General features: G+C 37.1%; 1 protein-coding gene across 3 annotated transcripts in view; it reads left to right on the top strand.

The window, feature by feature from the left end:
- CATSPERE (catsper channel auxiliary subunit epsilon) overlaps positions 1-21,454 on the top strand; it is a 197,889-nt gene that overhangs the window by 26,541 nt on the left and 149,894 nt on the right. For all 3 annotated transcript variants that reach the window (XR_006705997.1, XM_045453179.1, XM_045453178.1), the window contains 3 exons: positions 1,595-1,668; positions 2,208-2,277; positions 4,339-4,409. Coding sequence is in view for 2 of the 3 variants with exons in the window: in XM_045453179.1 (XP_045309135.1) it covers positions 1,595-1,668; positions 2,208-2,277; positions 4,339-4,409 (215 nt within the window). In the remaining variant the exon portion in view is untranslated. The remainder of the gene's footprint in view (positions 1-1,594; positions 1,669-2,207; positions 2,278-4,338; positions 4,410-21,454) is intronic.

A 21,454-nucleotide genomic window follows, 5' to 3' on the forward strand; every position in this document is an offset into this window, starting at 1 on the left:
ACAAACAATTCAGAAACTATGAGCCTTATTCCAATAGAAAAAAAGAAGAGGGTAAAAAGAAAAAGAGAAGAGAAGAAAAAAAGAAAAGAGAAACGAAAAAGACCACCAGACAGGCAAACAACAACAATAACAACAGCAACAGACAGTTGTCTGTTGGTGCCAGGGACAGGTGGCTGTCCTGGTCTGGAGGAGAGGCTGGCTGCATTGGCTCAGTGTCAGTCTTGTTCCAGTAGGTGTGCAGTTACCAGGGGCAGGGTTTGGTGTAAGTGTCCCGCCTCCACTGGGGGCCGCTGTGCTTCTCTCTGAAGCCCCACTGTGTTGGTGATGGGGAGAAAACTGGCGACACCTCAGTCTCTCCTTCCCACGCCAGGTTGTCTCAAACCCCTGTTCAGGCAGCCCTCACAGGATAGCGAGGGCATTCAGCTTGACCTGTTCCTCACGGTTCTCCAGCACCTTCTAGATGCCCAGCTGGGATTCAAAACCCAATGTCTTAAAGGACCCCACACAGCATGGTTCCTGTTCTGATGTAGAGCCACTCCACTCTGCTGATAAAAGACTGGGTGCCTGGGTGGCTCAGTCAGTTGGGCTTCTGACTTCAGCTCAGGTCATGGTCTTCCAGTTCTTGCGCTTGAGCCCTGCATTGGGCTCTCTCCTGTCAGCACAGACCCCGCTTCGGATCCTCTGTCCCCCCGCCTCTCTCTGCCCCTCCCCTGCTTGTGCTCTCTCTGTCTCAAAATAAATAAATAAACTAAAAAAAAAAAAAAAAAAAAAAAAAAAAAGGCCTTTGGCTGGCACCTGCAGGGTCTTTGTCATTGGGGAGGCAATAAACCCTTTTCCCAAAGTACTCTGGAAAGGGGTCTGTTTTCCAGTAACCCCCTGAGATCCGTGTACCAGGCTATGCGCTCCAGGGGGAGGTTCCTCCTCCACAGGAGCACCCAGCAGCTCCTGGCTTAGCTTCGGAGAAAGTCGGCGAAAGTCGTGCACTTTTGAAACCTCTGAGTTTCAGTTCCTAAGGCTGTTTGCAAAATAGAAACTGGCACTCTCTGTATTTCTCATTCCCCCATCTGTGGTCTGGAGAGGTTTTCCTTTTGTGCCAACTGAGTACTGACTTTTACAACCCCTCTCTCTTTCACTCCCTTTTGTCTCTGCACAGAAAGGGCTCCCTCCCTTCCATGCCTCTGTCATTTTCTCTCCACCACTCCATATACACGCACCTCCATCCCACCACGCTGTCTCTCTCCGCCCCTGGAGGTCCTTCAGCCACTCTGCAGATCCATTTCCTGGGTGGTCCAAGTGATCTCTCCTCAATACAGCTGTGTTTGAGGGACCAGGGCAATCCCAGTCCCCCTACTTCCCTGTCGTCTCAACTCCACAAAGAAGCTTAGAGTTTTTAAGGGAGACTACTGAAGTGTCTTGGAAAAGCTACATTGCCTTTCCTTTGTCGTATTACTTTGTACAATTTTAAAGCAATAAAATGTTTAGTCATTCTTTCTTTCAATGATAAGGACACAGAAAATTCAACCCTGCCTCTGAATACTGAGGTAAAAATTCTGGGGCAGACTTTTTGTTTGAACTATTGTACCTTCTTTTTTAGATTACGTTAGAGTATGAAGGAACATCATTTCTTGAGTGGAGTGTGCCAGGAACTTGTTCAGTGAAAAATAAAAGGTAAGATTTTTGCTGCTGATGTCAATATAATGTGTGTATTTACCCATAAAAAAGTATTCATATAGTGCGGACAGTCAGATTTAAGGCAGTGATTGAATGTAAATTTCTTCCCATTAAATAGATGTGAGAAGAAAGACAAGATCTCTTTGAAAATAGGATATGGGGTGCCTGGGTGACTCAGTCCGTTAAGCATCCAACTTCGGCTCAGGTCATGATCTCAAGGTTCATGGGTTTGAGCCCCGCACTGACTGGGCTCTGTGCTGACAGCTCAGAGCCTGGAGCCTGCTTCAGATTCTGTGTCTCCCTCTTTCTCTGCTCAACCTCTCTCTCTCTCTCTCTCTCTCTCTGTCTCTTTCGCTGTCTCTCAAAAATGAATAAACATTAAAAAAATTTTTTTAAAGAAAATAGTATAAAAGTAAAATATGCTGTATGTTTTATTTTTCTTATTAGCATACAATTAATGTTTTTAGGCTTAAAAAGTAGGGAATTTTTCCTAATCTTGTATGCTTATTTATCTTTCTGTTCTTTTTAAATACTAGCTCACCGAGGACAGAGCTGCGTTGTTCTTCTCCTGGTGTTCATACTATAAGACCAATTGTTGTGGGCCCAGTGAGTTGATTTTAATGATAACTTATTAAATCTTGAGTAATTATTTCTGTTACACTTTATTTCCCATATTTTGAGCTTTCAACCTAATTTAATCTGTTTTAAATAGTATGTGTTAATCATAGATAAGAGGTATTTTTAAATTATTATCAATAGGGCATTAACGTCCAGATATATCTCATAGAAAATGATGTTATGAAATGGTATGTGATTTTACCTTAGCCGTTTTGTCAATAAGTATGTGAAAGCCTCAGTTACCACCTTCCTGGTAACAATACTCCCCAATGAGTGGGTCTCACATCATACACTTTTATAACAATTCCCTGGATTAAAAGCCATTTCTAGCAAGTTTGTTTTTACTATATTTTCTTCAATTCAAGAAAGCATTTGTGAATGCAAATACATAAGAATGATGTTGAATCCTCTCTGGGTTACAAAAAAAAACCGAAAAAGTTAAGCATCAAAAACATCGACTCTCTACTAATTAGTACCAGGTACCGGCCGGGCATTCATAGCTGATATTCCCACGCAAGTGTGTCTAAAGCCACTGCCATAGAGACTGCGTGTGACAAAATTTGACTACATTTGGGGGCTTATGCCTTCTTCTTGATTTCTAATCTTTATTTTCAGAGAACAAGTAGAGTGATGCAGGAGAGGCCAAATGAATATTAATTCATTTTTTGAAAACTCATAGATTGAAAAGTATTTCAACTTGAGGTTTTTGAGTTTATGAATATTTACCAGTTTCATGGACACAATTCTGAGGAAGTAAAGGCTTACTCCTTTTCCTTTTGTTGTGTGTTAGAAGCCCAAATGTGCAATGTTACATACACACAAATACATGCATAGAGAAGAGTCTCTTTGTCGTTTACGGATAGTGCCATCAGATCTTACAACCTTTAAGGATGTACACGTGACTTTAGAAATAGATTCAAAAACACTCAGATATAACAATCCAAAATGTCTCCAGGCATTGCCAGTGTACCCTGGTGAGCAAAATCATCTCTGATTCAGAACCATCATGGAAGAAAATGAATTGAATTGCGTTTCAGTGAGTAAGACTGTCCAGGAAAACTCACTATTTTCCTTTATACACTCACAGAGAACATTCTGTTACCACATGAAGTATAAGGGGTTGGCTTCCATACTGACTAATTCTCTGATACCAGCTGTCTTACAATTCTAAGTTCTGGCATTTTCTACATGGAGTTAACTTCCCATCCACCAGGTTAAGGGCTCAGTCCCACAAGACTGCTCCACTTCGGATGCCAACTGCAAGTCCCAGTTTGTCACCTGTACTCGTGACTGACTGTCCATAAATCCAGGTTCCTACAACCTTCTCCTCCGGGTCAATAATTTGCTAGAACAGCTTGCAGAACTCATGGAAATTCATTTATCGGTTATAATAAAAGATATGATAAAGGATACAGATGAACAGCCAGAGAAGAGCTACATAAGGCAAAGTCTGGAAGGGCCCTGCGCACAGGAGCTTCCGACCCCATGGATCTGGGTTGTGTCACCCTGCCAGCACATGGACATGTTTACCAGCCTGATTTTTATGGGGCTTCATCACATAGGCATGATCAATCATTAACTCATTTTCTAGTCCTTCTCCCCCCTCCAAAGGGTGGGAGGTTGGGGTAAAAGTTCCAAGCTTCTAATCATGGCTTGGGCTTTCTAGTGACCAGTTCCCATCCTGGATCCCACCCCAAGTCGCCTCATTAGAACAAAAGGGATTGAGGATCTCTGTGTCAGACCCTCCCGTCGTTCAGGAGATTATAAGAGTTGTAGGAGCTCTGCATCAGGAACTGCGATCAAAGACCAAAGATTAGCAGGAACTGGGTGCAAAGACCAATACATAACAAATTTGTCACTCATGATAGTGAATTCATAATTACAGAGAATAGCTACAGAATTGAACTAGTATTACATGAATATTTGTTAGTTCTATTCTGAAATTTGTTCATTATACTTCCTCTCATCTTAGATCAATAATTTAGTGCCTCTGTGACTTTTCTGCCTGTATCCAAATTTGCATTTAAAGCTACCTTAATTTCCTTTTAGGATTCAGAAGAAGAACGCAATTTGTCTGTGCAAAGTTCTCATATCTGCTTCCTGTGGTATTATAGAGTTATGTAAGTAAGGCAGTGTTGAATACAAAGATGATTAATGCTTTTTAAGAATAATTAGATTTAACTTTTAATTAACCACAGATGGATTATCTACATTATACTTTTCACATAAGCTTGCACTCACCAATCAAGATATCCTCAAATAAAATGCCAAACTAATATTGGGAAACAAACAATAAAAGTAACAATAGCAACCACTATTTGAACATATATTTCTAATGTTCATACTTGATGTAAATTATCTCTCTCACTTTTCATAACAAACAGAAATGCAAGTCTTGTTATCTTTATTTTATAAATGAGGACATGTAAGCTCGGGTAGGTTAAATAACTCGGATAATAATACACAGCTACTAATAACTAGCATTGGGATTTGCCGCTGGTTTTTCAGACTACAGGGCTCTTTTAATTCCATTATATACATAGTTTCTCCAACCCATATTAACATGAGAGTGAATGAAAATAACTAAAAAGAGAAAACTGGCACAGGAGAAAATAATTAAGTGCATTAGAAAATCATCTGATAAGTTAAAACCAACAATGAATCAGAATATTTTTCAGTGCAACAGTCAAGGAAATATCCTAAGTCCTGAATAGGATACAGGGAAGTGTCTTATGTGGCCCCTGCTCCCCCGAGGACTCAACAGCCTCGCATTTCATTGGCCACAGGGATTACTTGAGGACTGACACATGACCCAGGCAGTCGCCAGCAGAATACTCGTGTCTTCTGTAAAGCGGGAGTGGTTGTTGCCGATAGTTGTCTTGGTTCACGTGGTCCCTTAGAAGTCAGATGGCTCTGCAGTGTATATGCAATTTTCGGACTAGAAGCCCTGATAACTAGATGTTAGCCAGCCCTTCAAGGAGTGCACGTTCTATTCCTCTCAGAAATGCTGCCACCTTCCCAGACTCTTACCAAGAAGCAAGGATGGAGTCTCTGCTACTCCTGAACCTGACAGGGTTCTGTCCTAGTTGCGGATTTCAGATGTGCCAATCACCAGCTTTCTCCTGTGGGTTTGAAACCAACTGAGAAACAGACAAAGGCTAATTTGGAGATAAAAATTCCCTGTACAGCAGAATTGGGGAACAGAACCTTCCTCTCTGGCCACATGGGTTATTTTCTACTTCCTCCAAGCAGAGACCAGGGGGACCATCAGAGAAGGCAATCTGCCAAAAAAAAAAAAGCATTGAAAAAGCACTGATAGTCAGTTTCATGAGTTTCCAATCTCACTCACACACACTGAGCCCCAAGAGCTAGTGACGGATATGGGCGTCCATACTGCTCTGATCTGGTCATGAATCATGAAAACAAAATCGGAAGAAGCAGCACCTTTCTAGGGGGAGCAGCTAAGCCCAAAGAGACAGCTCAGTGGGAGCTAAGTGTTTTTCTGTTACGTAAGTGGTAAAAATGTACACAATTTATCACCTGTAAAAATACCATTTAAAGAGTAAAATGAAACTAATACTCATGTATTCATCACACAAGTCAAGGAAGAGAACATTACCAGTACCGTAGAATCTGCTACTTAGAAATGCAGAATCTGGGGTCTCATTCCAGACCTCCTAGATCATTACCTGCATTTGAACAAGATCCTGTAGTCATTGTATGTACATTATTGTTTAGCAAATCCCATTCTGATGCACATGAACAAAACTTTCTCTAGGATATAGACCTAAAAGTACAGTTGGCTAAAAGTAGGATATGCATTTGTTCAAGTTTACTAGGTAATGCCTAAATGCCTCTTGAAAAGATCATTCAAATCTACATCTACACCAGCCGTGGACTACATCTACACCAGCAGCAGATGAATGTTCCCCTTGTGCTACTTCCTCACCAGTACTCAGTATTATCTGACTTTAATTTTACAATCTAGTAGATGTGAAATTATGTCACTGTGCTTTTTATTTGCATTTCCCTAATTACTATTGAGCATATTTTCATTTATTCATGAAGAATTTTTCTTCTCTTTCTGTTAAATGAGGATTTTTACCCATTTTTGAGTTATTTTTGTTTCAGAATAATTTATAAGATTTCATTCTAATGACTAGGACATTATTTATATATAATTTCAATATATATATATATAGAAAGAATTTATCCCAGTTTATGCAACTTTTCACTTCTTATGATCTCTATTGATAACAGAGGTCCTTGCTATTATAGATGAATTTGCCAGCTCTTACCTTAATTGGGTTTGTGCCTTTTTAAATCAATTTAAGAAACCTTTTCCTCCAAGTTCATAAAAATAGCCTCCTATGTTGTTTCCTGAAAGGTCCACATAGTTTTGACTTCCACAGTTAGGTCCTTAATCCATCTGGAGTTAGTTTTTGTATATACTTGGAGATAGGGACCCAATTTTATTTTTTCCATGTGAATAATTAATCTAATCAGACCCATTTATTGAATAATGTATTTACCTGTAGTGCCTGCTTTATCATACATCGATTTTCCATGTATGCATGTGTTTCTTTCCAGCCGGCTCTACTGTTCAGCTGATCTGTTTGTCTGCTTAATAAACACTACATTATCTTTATTACTATAATTTCATATTTCAAATCTTGATGAGTGACAGTGCAAATCCCTGACCCACTCTGACCCCAAATCTTGTTCTTCTTTATGAGTCTCTTAGCTTTGTCTGTTTTTCCTCTGGCCTATTTTTTCCTCTCTATGAAATTTTAGAATTGGTTTGTCAAATTCCACAAAAACTCTAGTAGGGATTCCTATAATTTGTCTCAATATTTAAATCAATTTGGAGAGTTTCAGCTCAAGAATAATACATAACCTTCCATTTATTTAGGTCTTTTTATATGTCTGCCAAAAAAATTTTGCAGTTTTTCATAAAAGTGCCTGGACATTTTTATTAGACTTATTCCTAGATGCTTTATATTTTTGTTTCTATTACACTCAGTTTTTTAAAGCTACCATTTTCTATATTTTCTAACCAGAGCTTCTTGCTGTATAGAACACAATTTACTTTTGAATATTGATTTTTGTATTCAACAATCTTGCTAAATTCTTATATTAATTCTAACAATTTACTTACATATTCTCTTGGAGTTTTTACAAATCCTATCACCTGCAAATACTGATGGTTTTCTTTATCCCTTTCCAAATAAGTATGGCTTTTCTTTCTTTTATTCTGACTGCTTTGCTAGAATATTCAAACACACTGTTTCCTAGAAGGGTGAAAGCAGGCCTCCTTGTCTTATTCCTGATTTTAAAAGGGAGGCTCTCATTTCACTAATTTTGCAGAATATTTATTACAAATTATGAATTAACCTTTACCCAGTTGAGGAACTTCCCTTTTATTCCAAGTTGGTGGTGAATTTTGCATATGAATCAGTGTTGAAATTCGTTTAAAGTTTTTCTACTTGCACTTCAGAGTTCATATGGTTTTTCTGTTTTACTATGTTAATGATGAAAAATAGTTATTAATGTTTCTATATTAAACTAACCTTGTATTTCTGGAATAAGCCAACTATTCCAGATTCCAACTACTCCAGAATTCTTGATGAATTCTCTTTCATTTACATTGATGAATTTTCTTTGTTAATACTGTGTTCAGATTTTTTTGGTGTGAATTTCATGAGTGAGTTTGGCCTGTGGTCTTACTCCCCTTGTGCTATCATTTTCTGCATTTGGTATCGGGATTGTGCTAGACTCATCAGGGAAGTTAGGAGTGGTCATTCTTTTCTATTCTGAGAGATTTTGTGTAACATTGGAAGTATATGTTCCTTAAGTATTTGATGGAAGCTTGCACGGAAGTTTACTTGGGTCTGGATTTCATATGTGTGTGTGGGGGGGGAGGAGATTTCCTAAGTGTTAATTCCATTTTTTAATGGTTATAGTGCTATTTTGGAATTACAATTCTTGTAAAATCCATTTCTGTAAGTAGTACTTTTCCAGAAATTTATCCATGTCTTCAATTAGCCATCTTAATATCAACTTTAATATCATAAAGTTGTCTGTAATATCCTCTTATGAGTTTTAGTCTCTGAGGTGGTTGTAGTGTTACACTTCTGTTTTAACATTTCTTTTCAACGTTTATTTATTTTTGGGACAGAGAGAGACAGAGCATGAACGGGGGAGGGGCAGAGAGAGGGGGAGACACAGAATCGGAAACAGGCTCCAGGCTCTGAGCCATCAGCCCAGAGCCTGACACGGGGCTCGAACTCACGGACCGCAAGATCGTGACCTGGCTGAAGTCGGACGCTTAACCGACTGCGCCACCCAGGCGCCCCTGTTTTAACATTTCTAATAATTTTATTTGTGCCTTCCTTTAGTTCCATGTCCTTGTGGTATTCCTCTTTTATTAGTATTTTCAGGGAACCAACTTTTGGCTTTTTGAACTTGTCTATTGCAGTCTATTTCATTTCAACCCATATTTTCTATGATTTCCTTGAGTTTGTTTTTCTAAAACTTAAATTGGCTATTTAGCCCATTAGGCATGAGGCTCTCTTTTTTTCTAATGTGTGTGTTTAAGGCAATCACTTTTCTTCTAAGTACTTCTGTAACTGTATTCAACAAGTATTGCAAATACCTCCTGTGATTTTTTTTTTTATTGCTCAGAAATAATTTTCTAATCCTCGCTACAATTTGTTTGACCCATGAGTTAGTTAGAAATGCATTTTTGGGGGCGCCTGTGTGGCTCAGTTGGTTAAACATCTGACTCTTGATTTCGGCTCAGGTCATGATCTCACAGTCATGGGATCAAGCCCCACGTCAGGCTCTGTACTGGGTGTGGAGCCTACTTGAGAATCTCTCTTTCCATCTCCCTCTGCCCCTCTCCCCCACAGGTGCCCTCTTTCTCTCAAAATCTTTTTTAAAATACATTTTTCAATTTACAAACCTATGAGTGTTTTTAATTATAACCTGATTGTATTGGGATAAGAATTGCTGGAGGAAATTTTTGACCTAGCATCTAGTCAGTTTTTATAAATGTCCCATGTGTACCCATAGAAAATACATTTTCTTATTGTTGGGTCAAATATTATAATCACACAATTAGTAGATCAGATTTGGTAAGTGAACTGTTCAGATCTTCTGTGTGCTTACTTGACTCATTGTTGGCTTGATCTATCAATTAATGAGAGGGCTCTGCCAAATGTCCCACTAGGATGGTAGATATGTCACTTTTCCTCATAGGTACCTAAGTTTTTGTTTGATATTTTGAGGTTATCTTTTATGTGTATATAACTTTGGAATTACTGAGCCTTTTTGAAGAATTGAAACTTTATTTGTAGTGATCTTGCTTCTCACCTGTAATACTTTTTCTTTTGTTGCCTCATGTTCTGTTTTATTTTCTGTTAATATATTCATGGGTCTTTATCCATTGATTTTCAAGTTTTCCATAAACTTATATTTTAAGTGTTTCATTAATGAATGCCTTGAAACTGGATATTCTGTTTTCTAAAATGACAATCTTTGGCTTTTAATTGGGCAATTTGGAGCGTTTATGTTTATTGTGATTGCTTAAGTTTATATTTATGAAAACAATTTAATGTGCTTTCCATTTACTTGCTTAATACCCTTTATGTCTTTAGCATGTTTTAACCCTAATCATGCCTTGGTCAATATTTTCATTCTAGTCAGTTCTTTTCTCCTTTTTCCTTGACTTTCTTTTTTTCCTGATTTAATTTTCTTTCATACTTGTTTAGAAATTATGAATTGTATGTCTATCTTACATGATACTCCAGTAATTTTAGATGTATCAAGTCTAAATTTAATTAATACATTTATTCTTCTCTTGAACAATACAACAATCTTTAGAATACTTTACTCTGATATTATGCCTCTTTTTTTAATTTTTTTTTTTTTACATTTATTTATTTTTGAGAGACAGAGAGAGACAGCACAAGCAAGGGAGGGGCAGAGAAAGAATGAGACACAGAATCCAAAGCAGACTCCAGGCTCTGAGCTGTCAGCACAGAGCCTGACGTGGGGCTCAAACCCACAAACCATGAGATCATGACCTGAGCTGAAAGTTGGCTCTTAACTGGACACTTAAGTCGGACACTTAACCAACTCAGCCACCCAGGTACCCCTATTTTATCCTCGTTCTTGAAAAATAGTTTCTCTGAAAATACAATTCTGGGTTGGTTGCTGTTTTCTCCCAAGACTTTAAAATTATTGTCTGCTAAATACAGAGAACAAACCGAGGGTGGATGGTGGCGGGGGGGGGGGGGGGGGAGTGATGGAGGGGGAAGGGAGAGAAAATGGGTGATGGGCATTAAGGAGGGCACTTGTTGGGATGATCACTCAGTGTTGTATGTAAGCCAATTTGACAATAAATTATATTTAATAAATAGCTTCCTAATAGTAAAATAAAATAAAATAAAATAAAATAAAATAAAATAAAATAAAATAAAATAAAATAAAATAATTGTCTGCTGGGTCCTACTATTGCAATTGTAAAGTCCACTGTCTAATAGTTTTATCTTTTAGGTTGTCTGTATCTTCTGTTTAATGCCTTACCTTGCCTTTGGTGTTTCACTATTATAGGTTTTTTAAAAAATCTATCCTACATGTGGTTTATTGCAGTTTCTGAATCTGAAGATTAGGGTCTTTCATTAATTCTGAAAAACCAGTCATTATCTTTTCAAATATTGATTCTCTCATTTTATTCTTTCTCTTTAGATTTTCATAAGAAAATATATGTCACCTTTTCATTCTGTCCTTCTTGAAATATTTTCATATTTTCTATCATTTTGTTTTCCATGACTCATTGTAGACTATTTTTTTTTAATTTCAGTTTGCTAATTCTCTCATCATCTGTGTCTAAAATTTGTCTTCACTAGGGGTGTCTGGGCGGCTCTGTTGGTTAAGCATCTGACTTCAACTCAGGCCATGATCTCACAGTCCATGGGTTCACACCCAGCATCGGGCTCTGTGCTGACAGCTCAGAGCCTAGAGCCTGTTTCAGATTCAGTGTCTCCCTCTCTCTCTGCCCCTCTCCCAGTCACACTCTCTCTCTCTCTTTCAAAAATAAATAATCATTAAAAAATTTTTAAATTTGTATTCACTAAAATCCTGTCTAGAGGCAACTGCCACGGTATATGCTCCCATTTTTTGCATTATTGCATCCAGAACTGCCTTTGTAATTTGTTGGGCCATATGAAGACTCTTGTTAAAAAATCAGAAGAAAAATAGTGTTAAAAGTTTTAAATATAAAGCATTCCCTTTCTTCCCCAGTCACTCTCTACTGGTCTTCGTGCTTTTATTTATATTTAATGTCATGCTCCCATGGACATGAGAATACTCTTGGGCCAACTGCAGACCCTCATAATCACTTGGCGATTCAGCATGTGTGCAGTTCACTTTCTTCCAGGTTTCCCCTGTCAACAGCCATTGAACCAACACCTCATGCCCCAGTCAGGGGTGGCATCTGAAGAAGTCAAGCCTGGTATCTTTCCTTACAGTGGGTCTAGCCATCTTCACCTATAGCAGATGAGTAACCTCCAAGGGTACTGCAACTTATCACTTGAACACACTAAGTACCCTGATTGGGGGTGGGCAAGAGACTCACTCCTGTGGAGACGAGGCCTCCATCTGCCACAGCACAGTGCTGCCACCTGGTGAGGCAGAGGGCAGCTGCTGCCATGCCTTACTCCAGATGCCACAAGTTTCATATACCCTACACTGACCCTCCCACACCTGAGCCCTGGCCATTGCCCAGGGTGAAGGCAGAAGCATTTTCAGGACAGGGAAGTGAGGAGGCCAAGACCAGGTGGAACCCAAGGTACCAGGGAATGGAGGAGTGAGGTACCAAGAACCTGTCCTGTGAAGGCAGACAGGAACAGGAGTCAGGACTGCACCAGCCAAAGCTCCCAAGTGCGTGCTTCATTGTCCCATCATAATTCACATATAAAATACAAGTTCAAAGATAAATTTATTAATAATTTCAAGACAAAGATTGCAGTGGATTAAACCTCAAGCACCAGGCCCTGCTGAGCACTGCTTGAGCACTGGGCTTTCCAAACCTATTGACTCTGTTTGCCCCCAAACCTGAGTCCTGACTCTGAGGAGGAAAATTCATGGAACAGGTACCATGTTATCATCTAGACTCTTGATTTATTTTCTCTCTCTCTCTCTCTCTCTCTCTCTCTCTCTCTCTCTCTGTCTCTCATTAGAACAGAGAAAAGGAAGGGAGAAGAATCCAGGAGGAGGTCATGCTCAGGCTGCTATCTTTCCTGAATTCATGGTGACACTGTTTGGCTTCATCACTCTATCCCAGTACTCGCTACATACTATCTGTCTATCTACTTAAATAGCTTGGTAAAGTCACTGAAAGTTTGCCAAGTTTAATAGGATATTTTTTACTCCTCTTAGCACTTGACCACTGTACCACATATAATGTTGGAGATGACTTATTTCTTCTTGAAACTCTTTTCTTCCTTCACTTACCTGCTACTATCTTCCATGTCTTTTTTCTTTTCTTGTACAAATATGTTGTACATATTTTCTTGTACAATACATCATGCTACACATTAGATCCTGGAACTTAATTAGCTTATAACTAAAAGTTTGTACACTTTGGCCAACATCTCCTTGTGTCCCCTAGCTCCAAACCCTTGGTGTAAACATCAATATACCCTCTGTTTCTATGAGTTTGAAGTTCTTAGATTCCATATATAAGGGAGGTCATATAGTGTCCTTCTTGGTCTGACTTATTTCACTTAACATAACGCCCTCCAGGTCCATTCATGTTGTTGCAAATAGCAGGATTTCCTTCTTTATATGGCTGAATGAAATTCTATTGTATAGATTTACTACATTTTCTTTATCCACTCATCAGTTGATAGTCACTTAGGTTGTTTCCATATCTTGGTTATTGTGAATGATGCTGCAGTTAACATAAGAGTGCAGTGGGGCACCTGGGTGGTTCAGTCAGTTAAATGTCCAACTTCAACTCAGGTCATGATCACACAGCTCATGAGTTTGAGCCCTGTGTCAGGCTCTGTGCTGGCAGCTCAGCCTGAAGCCTGCCTGCTTTGGATTCTGTGTCTCACTCTCTCTCTGCCCCTCCCCCACTCATGCTCTGTCTCTCTCTGTCTCTCTCCCAAAAATAAATAAACATTAAAAAAAATGGGAGTGCAGGTAACTCTTCAAAATAATGATTTATTTTCCTTTGGAATATACCCAGAAGTAGGATTGCTGAATTACATGGTAGTTCTATTTTTAACTTGTAAAAGAACCTCCACACTGTTTTCCATACTATCGGTACCAATTTACATTCCCACCAACAGTGCACAATGGTTCCTTTTTCTCCACATTCTTACCAACATGTATTTGTCATTTCTTGTCTTTATTTATTTTTTTTTTTTCATATCCATTCTAACAGTTGTGGGGTCATATGTCATTATATCCCTGATGATCAGTGATGTTTAGCACCTGTTCATGTACCATACCAAATGTATGTCTTCTTTGGAGAAATGTCTTTTTAGGTACTTTGCCAATTTTATAATCAGATTGGGGTTTTGTTTGTTTGTTTTTTGTTTTTTGATATTGAGTTGTATGACTTTCATATATGTTGGATATTAACCCCTTATCATATATATGGTTGGCAAAAATTTTCTCCTATTCTGTATGTTAGCTTTTCATTTTGTTGATTGCTTCTTTTGATGTGCAGAAACTTTTTAGTTTGATGTGATCCTACTTGTCAATTTTTACTTTTGTTGCTTGTTCTTTTGGTGCCATATTTCAAAAAATCATTGTCAAAACTAAGGTCAAGGAGATTTTTCACCTATGTTTTCTTGTAGGAATTTTACTGTATTTCGTCTTACGTGTAAGTCTTTACTCTATTTTCAGTTAATTTTTTGAGCGGGGTAAGATAGTATTCTAATTTCATTCTTTTTTTGAGTCTGTTTTTAACAACAACACCATACTGTTTTCATTAATATAGCTTTGTAATATATTTTGAAATCAGGAAGTGTGATGCCTCCGGCTTTGTTCTTTCTCAAAACTGATTTGGCTATTGGGGGTCTTTTGTGGTTCCACACACATTTTACAATTGTTTCTTCTGTTTCTGTGGGGGAAAAATGCCATTGGAAATTGATAGGATTTTATTGAATCTATAGGTTTTGGTAGTATGGATACTGTGGCAATATTAACTCTCCTAATCTATGAACATGGAATATATTTCCATTTATCTGGGTCATCTTCAATGTCTTATAGCTTTTGGTATATAGATCTTTAACTTCCTTGGTTAGATTTATTACTAAGTATTTTATTGTTTTTGATGCTATTGTAAATGCACTTATTTTCTTCCTTTTTCAGATTGTTTATTGTTAGTGTATAGAAACACAACTGATTCCTGCGTGTTGATTTCATATGCTTCAACTTTATTGAATTTGTTGATTATTTCTAACAGTTTCTTGGTGGTGTCTTTAGGAAGACATATATGATATTCAAGGTCATGTCAGCAAGCAGAGACAATTTTATGTCTTCCTTTCTGATTTGGATGCCTTTTATTTCTTTTTCTTGCCTGATTACTCTGGTTAGGAGTCCCGTACTGCATGGAGTAGGAATGGTGAGAGTGGAATGGGCACTCTAGTCTTGTTCTTGATCGTACAGGAAAACTATCAACCTTTCACTATTGAGTATGATGTTAGCTGTAGGCTTGTTATATATTGCCTTTGTTATGTTGAGGTATGTTCTCTCTATATCCAATTTGTTGAGAGTTTTTATTAAGAAAGGATGTTGTGGGGCGCCTGGGTGGCGCAGTCGGTTGAGCGTCCGACTTCGGCCAGGTCACGATCTCGCGGTCCGTGAGTTCGAGCCCCGCGTCAGGCTCTGGGCTGATGGCTCGGAGCCTGGAGCCTGTTTCCGATTCTGTGTCTCCCTCTCTCTCTGCCCCTCCCCCGTTCATGCTCTGTCTCTCTCTGTCCCAAAAATAAATAAACGTTGAAAAAAAAATTTTTTTTTAATAAAATGCTTTAAAAAAAAAAAAGAAAGGATGTTGTATTTTGTTAATGTTTTCCTGCATATATTGAGATGATCATATGACTTTTGTCTTTCATTTTATTAATGTGTTTCACATTTATTGCTTTGCATATGTTGAACCATCCTTACATCCCACTTAATTATCATGTGTGATCCTTTTAATATGCTGTTGAATTCAGCTTTACTAGTATGTTGTTGAGAATTTTTGCATCTGCTCTTCAGGGATATGGTCTGTAGTTTTCACTTCTTGTAGTGTGCTTTTCTGACTTTGGTATCAGGATAGCACTGGCCTTGTAAAATGAGTTTGGGAGTTTCCTCCTCTTCAGTTTTTTGGAAGAGTTTGAACAGGATTGTCGTTAATTCTTCTTGAAATATTTGCTGGAATTAACTAATGAAGCCATCTATTCCTGGGCTTTTCTTTGATGAGAGATTTGTGCTTACTGACTCAATCGCCTGACTCATTTTTAGTCTGTCATATTTTCTACTTCTTCCTGGTTTAGTCTCAGTAGATGATAATGTTTAAGGAATTTATTTCTTCTAGATTGTCAAATATGCCGGTCTATAATTGTTCACAGCAGTTGCTTATGGTCATTTGCATTTCTGTAGAATTTGTAGTAGTGTCCACACATTTCTGATTTTAGTAGTTTGAGTATTCTTTTTCCTTAGTCTAGTTAGAGTTTCATCAATTTTGTTTATTTTTTCAAGCAACAGTTCTTAGTTTTGTTGATCTTTTCTACTGTTTTTTTTTTTTTTGGTCTCTACTTATTTCTGCTCTGATCTTTGTTATTTCCATTTTTCTGCTAACTTTGGATATAATTTGTTCTTCTTTGTCTAGTTGCTTGACATATAAAGTTAGGTTGATTATTTGAGACCTTTCTTTTCCCTTAATGGGGGTATTTATCACTATAAACTCCCCTTCTTGAAGTGTTTTTGCTGCATCCCATAAATTTGTTATATTGTGTTTCCTTTGTTTCAAGATATTTTTAAAATTTATTTTATGTAAATCCAATTTATTTTATTTATTTAACATAGTATAATATGAATTCAGGAGTAGAATTTAGTGATCCATCACTTACATACAACACCCAGTGCTCATCAAGATATTTTTTTAATTTCCTTTTGATTTCATCTTTCACCCATGGTTTTTCAGTGTGTTGTTTAATGTCCACATATTTGTGTATTTCCCAGTTTTCCTCCTGTAATTAATCTAGTTTCATACTATTGTGGTCATAAAATATACTTAGTATGATTTCAATCTTTTTACATTTGCTGAGACTTTTTTTTTTTAACCTAACATGTTTCACTTGGCCTAAAGTATAGTCCAAGGTCAACTTTCCCTTATTGACTGTCTAGATGATCTATCCATTGTTGAAAATGGCATATGGAAGTCCCCTGCTATTATATTATTGTATATTGCTCTCTTCAGACCTGTTAGTATTTGCTTAATATGGTGCTCTGATGTTGTGTGCATATATGTTTACAATTGTTATAGCCTCTTGATGAATTAGCTTCTTTATTATTACACAGTTACCTTCTGTGTCTCTTGTTACACTTTTTAAGCTTACAATCTATTTTGTCTGATATAAGTATAGCTATTCCACTCTATTTTGGTTTCTACTTGCATGAGCTATCTTTTCCCATCCCTTACTTTGAGCCTGTATATATCCTTGAAGCTGAAGTTAGTCTTTTATAAGAAGCATATAAAGGGGTCTTGTTTTTGGGGCGCCTGGGTGGCGCAGTCGGTTAAGTGTCTGACTTCAGCCAGGTCACGATCTCGCGGTCCGTGAGTTCGAGCCCCGCGTCAGGCTCTGGGCTGATGGCTCAGAGCCTGGAGCCTGTTTCCAATTCTGTGTCTCCCTCTCTCTCTGCCCCTCCCCCATTCATGCTCTGTCTCTCTCTGTCCCAAAAATAAATAAACGCTGAAAAAAAAATTTTTTTAAGGCGTCTTGTTTTTTATCCATGCAGCTATTCTGTATCTTTGTTTAGAGAATTTAATCCATTTACATTAAAAGTAATTATTGTTAGATAGGTCTTACCAATTCCATTTTATTAATTTCCTTGCTCTTTTGTGTTTTTTTAAAGTTTATTTATTTTGAGAGAGACAGAGACAGCACGAGTGGGGGAGGGGCAGAGAGAGAGGGAGACAGAGAATCTCAAGTAGGCTCCACAATGGTGCCCCTCAATGCGGGGCTTGAACTCATGAACCATGAGATCATGACCTGAGCCAAAACCAAGAGTCAGACACTTAACCAACTGAGCCACCCAGGTGCCCCCCTTACTTTTTTGTATTCCTCTGTTCCTTTCTTCTTCTCTTGCTGTCCCTTTGTAAACTGATGATTTTCCACAATGGTATACTTTGATTCCCTTCTCTTTATCTTGTGTGAACCTATGATAGCTGAGATTTGTTTTGTTTGTTTTTGTTGTGGTTACCTGTTGGCTTACTTGAAATATCTTATAGATATAACAGCATTCTACGTGGGGCTGATAGCAGCTTACCTTCTATCACATACAAAACTCTACCATTTTATTTCCCCACCCCACATTTTATGTTTTGTTGTCAATACTGACATCTCTTTAAAAATTTTTTAATGTATTTTTTGTATTTTTTAAAATTTAAATACAGTTAACATACAGTGTTACATTAGCTTCAGGTATACACTATAATGATTCAACAATTCTATATATTACTCAGTGTTCATCACAAGTGTACTCTTAATCCCCTTTATTTATTTCACCTATCTCCCTACCCACCTCCCTCTGGCAACCACCGGTTTGTTTGCTATATTTAAGAGGCTGGTTTTTGTTTGTCTCTTTTTTTCTTTGTTCATTTGTTTCTGTTTCTTAAATAGCACATATGAGTGAAATCATATGGTATATCTTTTTCCAACTGACTTATTTCACTTAGCATTATACTGTCTATCTCTATCCATGTTGCAAATGTTTAGATTTCACTTGATTTTTATAGCTGAGTAATATTCCATTGTATATACATACCAATCTATGGATGGATCCTTGGGTTGCTTCCATATTTTGGCTATTATAAATAATGCTGCAATAAATACATGGATACATATATCTTTTCAAATTGCTGATTTCATTTTCTTTCAGTAAATACCCACCAGTAGAATTACTGTAGTAATTCCATTTTTAATTTTTTGAGGAACCTCCATAATTTTTCCACAGGGGCTGCACCAGTTTGCATTCCCACCAGCAGTTCATGACTGTTCCTTTTTCTGCACATCCTTGCTAACACTTACTATTTGTTGTGCTCTTTATTCTAGCCATTCTGACAGTTATGAGGCAATATGTCATCGTGGTTTTGATTTGCATTTCCTGAATGATTCATGGTGTTGAACATCTTTACCTGTCTGTTTTGGCCATCTGTATGTCTTCTTTGGAAAAATGTCTATTTGGATTCTCTGCTCATTTTTTAGCTGGATTATTTGAGTTTTTATGATGTTGAATTGTAGAAGTTCTTTGTGTATTTTGGATATTAACCTCTTATTGGATATATCATTTGTAGATACCTTCTTTTATTCAATAGGTTGCTTTTTTTGTTTTATTTATGCTTTCCTTTATTGTACTAAATCTTTTTACTTTGATGTAGTCCCAATAGTTTATTTTTGCTTTTGTATCCCTCCCTGAGGATATATATCTAGAAAAATGTTTCTACTGCTGATATCAAATAAATTACTGCCTATGTTTTCTTTTAGGAGTTTTATGGTTTCAGGTCTTACATTTAGGTCTTTAAACCATTTCAAATTTATTTTTGTGCACGGTATAAGAAAGTGGTCCAATTTCATTCTTTTACATGAAGCCATCCAGTTTTCCCAGCACCATTTTTAAGAGATTGTCTTTTTTGCATTGTATATTCTAGCATTTTTATCATAGAGTAATTGACCATAAAAATCATGGGCTTATTACTAGACTCTCTATTCTGTTCTATTGCTCTATGTGTCTATTTTTGTGTCAGTACCATAATGTTTTGATTACTACAGCTTTGTAGTATAGCTAGAAATCTAGGACTGTGACACCTCCAGCTTTCTTCTATTTTAAGATTGCTTTGGCTACTCAGGGTCTTTTGTGGTTCCATACACATTTTAGGATTATTTTCTCTAGTTATGTTAAAAATGCTTTTGGTATTTCAATAAGGATTTTATTAAATCTGTAGATTTCTTTGGGCAGTATGGACATTTTAACAATATTGGTTCTCCCAATCCATGAATATGGGATATCTTTCATTTGTTTGTGTCATCTTCAATTTCTTTCATCAGTGTTTTATAGTTTTCAGAGCACAGGTCTTTCACCTCCTTGGTTAAGAGTTTATTCCTATTATTTTAGTTTTTTTGGTGTAATTATAAATGAGATTGTTTTCTTAATTTCTTTTTCTGCTGCTTCGTTATTAGTGTATAGAAATGCAACAGATTTCTATATATTAATTTTGTGCCCTAAAACTTTACTGAATTCACTTCTCAGGTCTAGTAGTTTTGGTGGAGTCTTCAAGATTTATTATATATAGTGTGATATCATCTGGAAATATGAGTTATACTTCTTCTTTCCTAATTTGGATACCTTTTATTTCTTTTTCTTGTCTGATTACTGTGGCTAGGACTTCTAGTACTGTGTTGAAAAAAGCAATAAGAGTGGACATCCTCACTTTTTCACCATTGAGTATGATGTTAGCAATGCGCTTTTCATATATGGCCTTTATTATGTTGAGGTATGTTCCCTCTAAACCTACTTTGTTAAGAGTTTTTATCATGAATGGATGTTACATTTTGTCAAATGCTTTTTATACATCAATTGAGATGATGATATGGTTTGTATCCATTCTCTTGTTAATGTGATGTGTTAAGTTGATTGACTTGCAAATATTGAGCCACACTTGCATCCTGGGAATAAATCCCACTTGATTGTGGTGAAGGATTTTTTAAATGTATTGTTGGATTTGTTTTGCTAATATTTTGTTGAGAATTTTTATATCTGTGATCAGACATATTGGCCTGTAGTTCTCTTTTTTCTTATAGTGTGTTTATCTGGTTTTGATATCAAGACAATGCTGACCACATAGAATGAATTTGGAAGCTTTCCTTCATTTTCTGTTTTTTGGAATAGTTTGAGAAGAATAGACATTATTAACTCTTCTTTAAATGTTTGATACAATTTACCTGTGAAGCTGTCTGTTCCTGGACTTCTATTCGTTGGGAGTTTTTTGATTACTGATTCAATTTCATTGCTGGTAATCAGTTTATTGAAACTTTCTATTTCTTCTTGATTCAGTTTTGGAAGCTTTATGTTTCTAGGAATTTTATCCATTAATTCTAAGTTGTGCAATTTGTTGGCATATAATTTTTCATGATATTCTTTTATTGTTTGTATTACTATGGTGTTGGTTGTTATTTCTCCTCCCTTATTTCTTTTTTAAAAATTTTTTACGTTTTTTTATTTTTGAGAGAGACAGACAGACAGAGCATGAGTGAGGTTGGGGCAGAGAGAGAGGGAGACACAGAATCCAAAGCAGGTTCTAGACTCTGAGCTGTCAGCACAGAGTCCAACGTGGAGCTCGAACTCACAAACTGTGAGGTCATTACCTGAGCTGAAGTCAGATGCTTAACTGACTGACCCACCCAGGCACCCCTCTCCTCCTTTATTTCTTTTTTTAAAGTTTATTTATTTTGAGAGATAGAGAGAGAGAAGAGAGAGCAGGAGAGGCCAGATAGAGGGAGAGAGAGAGAATCCCAAGCAGTCTCTGCACTACCAGTGCAGAGTCCTATGCAGAGCTCAAACCCATGAACCATGAGAGCATAGCCTGAGCCAAAATCAAGAGTCAGACGCCCAACTGACTGAGCCACCCAGGCACCCTCTTCTCTTTTATTTCTGATTTTATTTCAGTTTTCTCTCTCTCTCTCTTTAGGTTTATCAATTTTGTTTATCTTTTCAAAGAACCAGATCCTGGTTTTATTGATCTATTCTATTGTTTTTTAGTCTTAATTTATTTCTTCTCTAATTTTTATTATTTTTTTCTTCTACTGGCTTTGGGCTTTATTTTTGTTTTTCTAGCTTTAAGGTTAGGTGTAAGGTTAGCTTGTTTATTTGAGATTTCTCTTAT

Source organism: Leopardus geoffroyi, chromosome C3, assembly GCF_018350155.1.
Source record: "Leopardus geoffroyi isolate Oge1 chromosome C3, O.geoffroyi_Oge1_pat1.0, whole genome shotgun sequence".
Taxonomy (NCBI): Eukaryota; Metazoa; Chordata; class Mammalia; order Carnivora; family Felidae; genus Leopardus; species Leopardus geoffroyi.